The sequence below is a fragment of the Homarus americanus genome, unplaced genomic scaffold (genome assembly GCF_018991925.1).
Source record: "Homarus americanus isolate GMGI-L3 unplaced genomic scaffold, GMGI_Hamer_2.0 scaffold56333, whole genome shotgun sequence".
Classification (NCBI taxonomy): Eukaryota; Metazoa; Arthropoda; class Malacostraca; order Decapoda; family Nephropidae; genus Homarus; species Homarus americanus.
In genome coordinates, this window is record NW_024734940.1 from 2,502,358 (window position 1) to 2,507,770 (window position 5,413).

The 5,413-nt window shown below is 41.0% G+C and overlaps 1 protein-coding gene across 1 annotated transcript in view; it reads right to left on the reverse strand.

Moving 5' to 3' along the window:
* The window catches only part of LOC121870535 (kielin/chordin-like protein), a 97,810-nt gene that overhangs the window by 82,255 nt on the left and 10,142 nt on the right, over positions 1-5,413 (reverse strand). The window contains exon 7 of the mRNA XM_042372368.1: positions 1,957-2,150. Coding sequence (XP_042228302.1) covers positions 1,957-2,150 — 194 coding nt within the window. The remainder of the gene's footprint in view (positions 1-1,956; positions 2,151-5,413) is intronic.

Consider the following 5,413-nt stretch of genomic DNA (forward strand, 5'->3'; position numbering starts at 1 on the left):
GCAACAATGGCGGTTAGCTCCAGGACTACAGGCCCCCACTTGTCGCGTCCCTGCCCTTTATACTTGGGGAATGAATCTACCCCAAGTTATTAACAAATAAAGGTACAAACAGGAACACGGCAATAATTATCTCCACAAATACCTACTCAACTAAATGTACTTGAAAAAGTAGAACAGTTGAAATGAAGTGAATTACAAAATGGAAGATAATTAATTAATTCAATTTTATGTTTTAAAAGAATGATTGTAAACATGAATTTAAGTGAATAAGTAATTGTATAATAAAATAAAGTGATGCCGGAAGGGCAAGCTATACTGTAAGAGTTAGACCAAACAAATATTACTTAACATTACTATATTACACAAGACATACGAAATATATATATACAACAATCAATACAAAATGATTGTACATCCCTACCGACAGGAATGCCTGCAGGATCCCTTCCTAGGCCTAACTAAACGTGTCACTAATACCTGAGTACCCCAAGGGCATTGCAGAAGACTTGATAAAGCACTTAGACAAAGGTCAAGGCTGAAGAACGAACCGTCTAATCTAAGCCACGGATTTTTTTCCGCTACTGGGGGCGTGGCATTAGTGCGTAAATGGAGGAGCGTCTCATATCACGTGATCTAGACATTTGCTGGATAAGTACAATTAACAAATTAATAGTAGCTTGTGTGAAATGGAAGCGTGAACAGATGCCTCAAGCTATGCGAGATCCCGAGCGCCCAGGCTCGTGACACAGTGGAATAGTAGACAGGGATCAACCGTGCTCCAGGTATCCCCGATTTTGTGTAATGTTCCAAATTGATCCAAACATCCCCTAGAAAATTACACGAGGGGTCTAAGTATTAATCCAGCAGCCCACGTACAGTAGATATTTATTTTTTCGCTTTGTATATGTAATGGTCAAGTGGTCTTCATTATAACGCCGATCCATTACATGTAATTTCATATTTTCCTAGTTTTAATAGAAAGTATTTACATCTGTACATTTTAGCTCATGTTTAAGACAAATACTTATAAATTTGATTTACCTGCACTTCCACTCTGGGCAACATTCTCCCGAAAGATTAATTTTCACACAGCTAGGATGGGGTGCAGGTCCCAGGTCACAGTCTTCCCGAGTGGTCTGGATACCATTCATCGTACACAAGTGTGTGGTGCAGGAGTCAGTCTTCCATACATCAAACAACGGATGGTATGTACCAGTATGGTCAATACACCCACTGGGTGAATGAAAAAAAAATCAGTGATATTGCATTATGGCAAAATTAGTATTGGTCAAATAAATTTATATAGTACAAGACAAATGCACTTTCAGTACAGAAATCTGTGCCAATAGTCCAAAATGGCTACCCACCTGCAGTTCCATTTTGGGCAACATTCTCCCTTTGGTTTGTATTCCAGACAACCAATATGGGGTGGGCTCATATCGTCACTGTGTATACGTTCGCTAGTTATTCCTCCAGTAGTACAGTGGAACATTAGGCACGGATCAACTGTGCTCCACGTTTCCCCTATTTTGCGCAATGTTCCAAATGTATCCAAACATCCCCTGGAAAAATGAACTTTAAATTTCAGAACGGTTAGTACAAGGGCGAATGGTCCTTCTACCAGGTAGTTTTTACGTATGCTTCAGGTTTTAACATATACGTAGTTTATGATTTAGTTTACCTGCATTTCCACTCGGGACAACACTCTCCCGTAGGAATATCTTTTACACAGCTAGAATGGGGTGCAGGTCCTAGATCACAGTCTTCCCGAGTCGTCTCTATCCCTTTCTTCATACACAGGTGTGTGGTGCAGGGGTCGGTCTTCCATACATCATACAGTGGATGGTATATACCAGTATGGTCAACACTGCCACTGGAAAAGAATAACATCCCAAAGTCCAATCTCATTATGAACTATCAAACATTTTTCAAGTATACATTTTACAATTTTCCCACCTGCAATTCCACTTAGAGCAACATTCTCCCTTTTGAGTGTATTCTTGACAGCCAATATGGGGTGGGCGAGTCTCTTCACATGTATCAGTCTCGCAGATATTCCATCCCGAGCACAAATAAACACTAAACAGGGATCTTCAGTACTCCATTCTTGGCCCAACTCGTGGTAATTTCCTTCTAGATCTTTGCAACCACTGAAACATTAGAATTAAGACTATTAAGGCTTCCACTGACCCATAAAGATTTTTCTGCTAAAGATTAAATTTAAACTTTAATTTAATATATTAGCTTCAACCATGTAGACTTAAAACCATCATCGTTTTCCAATAATGCATGGAGTCGATCCTAATTCTGGAGGAGGAAATGTGGCTATAACAAATAGCTGAATGGGGTGAATGAAAGCAGGTTAGTAATGGCTAGTGCTACTTGTGAGCAGGGCTGTGCCCTTCCGTGGGCTTAGCTAGTGAAGGTCAAAGTCGAAAACTTTGAATTAAAAGGAGGAGTTTGCGAGGATGAAGGAAGAAGATACGAGACAAGGAAAGCCAGTGCCAGACCAAAACACAGCAGAACGGGGGGTTGCGAGGAGAGGAACAACCAAACTGGTGGCGAGAAAAGACGCAAAGGAAACGACAAGGGCCAAGTGTACAAACTTCGTCCTTTGATAGACAAATTGGACGTCAGCATAGTCAGGGCTAACAAGGAAGGTACGAAATCCTTATATGCTGGCGATTCCCAGGTCCGGTACATGGATAGAGCTTTGTTGTAAAAATAATACCATGAGAGTGCATTTGCCAGGAACTGGGGGCGAGAGACCATCCTGTCAATGGGAACAAACCCATGATCTGCCTTACAGCAGGAAGCAAGGATATTGGCCGGTGTAAGAGTGAGGAGCTCCTCGATAAGTTCAAGACGGCCATAGATCATAATTATTAGGGTGAAGGGAGGGAGCCCTATCATGTGGTGTCCTGCCTAGGAGGAGAGTTGCAATGAATGGTTGTCAAGGGCAGATGGTGTCAACGGCCGTCTTGACAGATATTGCCTGTCAATAACAGTCCCCTTCTTTGATAACTGACCACTTTCATAGCAGAAGGGACCTTTATGCTAGGGATGGGGTACATCTGTCTGAAGACGAGGTGGCAACCCTGGCAGTACGAGATGTTAAGTCTTTAAACCGCTAGAGAACTTATGACCACGGGAATCTAGGAGACTGCAGTTGGAGCGCGTAAACAAAATTAAAAGTTTGAGAAATAGTGCTAGGAATGGTGACAGAACTAAATTAGATTGAGCTAAACCTAAGCGAGACGAAGAGGCTTAAAATCACGAGAAACGAAATTTATGAAATCGGGGCGTTTGCATGTACGGAAAAAGTAGATACAGTACAATCGCATTCACCGAAACATCGATAAACTTACTCACGCGAGTTAACTGTCCAATACCAAATTGCAGGTTACAAATTATTCCATACCGATAGACAGATTATGAAAGGAGGCCATGTCAGGGATAATCTGAAGTGTGAAATAAATATGGAAATAAAAACAATACACAATTTGGATAGAATTAACAGGTGTAGGTAAAAACAAATCATAGGGGTAAAATGGACCTAATCTTGACAAAAGTTAACTCGAGACTTAATTGGGACGAAATAAGCAGGGCACCCAGACATCGCCAAATATGCCTTGTAGGTGACTTTAACTTAGTCAAATACAACATAAGAATGGAGGAAACTACAGCGGGCCTATTGGCCCATACTGGGCAGTCCCATTTACACCCAACCCCAATTACTCATATATCCGTCCAACCTATGTTTGAAGCCATCCACAGCGTATTCGAGTTAATGATGATAATTGGTAACATGTTCCACTCGTCCACTACTCTATTTCGAAACCAATGTCCCCTTTGTTCAGCCCTGACTTCCATTCATACACCTCTATCATAACGCCCCTCACTCTACGTCTCTCCAGGGCGTGCATATGAAGATGCTTTAACTTGAATCTACTCAAATTTCCTAATGCCTTGGATTAGCATCGTCATTCTCCTCCGAATTCTTTCCAAGGATTCTATATCCATTCTGTAATACGGTGACCAGAATTGAACTGCGTAATCCAAGCGAGGTCTCGCAAGCTCAAGATATAGTTTTAGGATGACCTTGCTAGTCTTGTAACCAACACTTTCTATGAGCACAAGTACTTTATTAGTCTTGTTTCGAGCAAATACACACGGTTTACTTGGTTTAAGATTCCTCCTAAAACTGTCTTGCAGTCGGATTTCTCAACATCGTTGTTGTTCTTCTGGTATCGGGTTTCCCTGTTTATGTCTCCTATACCGAGTGCTTTACATTTGTCCACATTGAATTTCGTCTGCCATTTTTCAGACCGTCCGAATTTTTTTTTCGACCTTCCTGTAGTTTTGCAGAGTCCTCGTCAGATTTAATAACACACCCTATTTTTGTGCCATTAGCAAATTTATTGGTGTTGATCTCTTCGCCGATATCTATGTCGCTTATGTATATAATGAATAATAATGGTCCAAGTACCGAACCTTGGGGAACTCCACTAGTGACGTTTCTCCAATCGGATTTAGTGTTGTTAATGCACACTCGCGGTTTCCTGTCCTGTAACCATGACCTAATCCATTTTAGATCATCTCTCTTAATGCCATGAGCATCCACTTTTCTTATTAGTCGTTCGTTGGGGATGTCGAAGGCTTTGCTAAAGTCGAGATATACCACAACATAATTATGCCTCTCGTCCACCGATTCGATAACTATGAAAGGAATGTGAATAGATTAGTCAAGACATGAACGCTCACTTGTGAAGCCATGTTGAGCATCATTGATCAACTTGTTCCTCTCCAGGAGATTCCGAATCGAGTTTGAAATGATTAATTCCAGTAATTTGCCTACAACTGACGTTAGGACTGATTGGACGGAAACGAGGATAGTGATCGATCCCCTTGAAATTCAGCTTTATATTCGTTATCCTCCAGGATTCTGGTACTACACCCGTTTTTAAGGACATGTAAAACAACTTTGCTCAGGGCATACTTAGCTCTTCCTTACATTCCTTTAATACTCTGGCAAATATCACCCCGGGACCTGGTAACTTGTCAGGCTTTAGTTTGTCTATTTGCTTACTCACATCGTTACTAGTAACTACCATCTCGATTAATTTATTTTCTTCCCTATCTCTGTGTAGCGTCGATGCCTCAGGTATCATGTTTAAATTTTCAGTGGCGAAAACAGTTTAAATATATTTATTCAAATTATTGCTCACTTCTCCGTCGTTATCAGCTAGCTCTCAGGTACCAGACCGTATTGGTCCAATCTATTCTCCTGTTTTAGTTTGATACATTTGACAGAAACCCTTGGGTTTGACTTCGCCTCCCTTGCTACCTTACTTGTAACTGAATCGGAATTTTCTTTGAACAGTTCAGTACGGATTCCCATGTCAACATATAG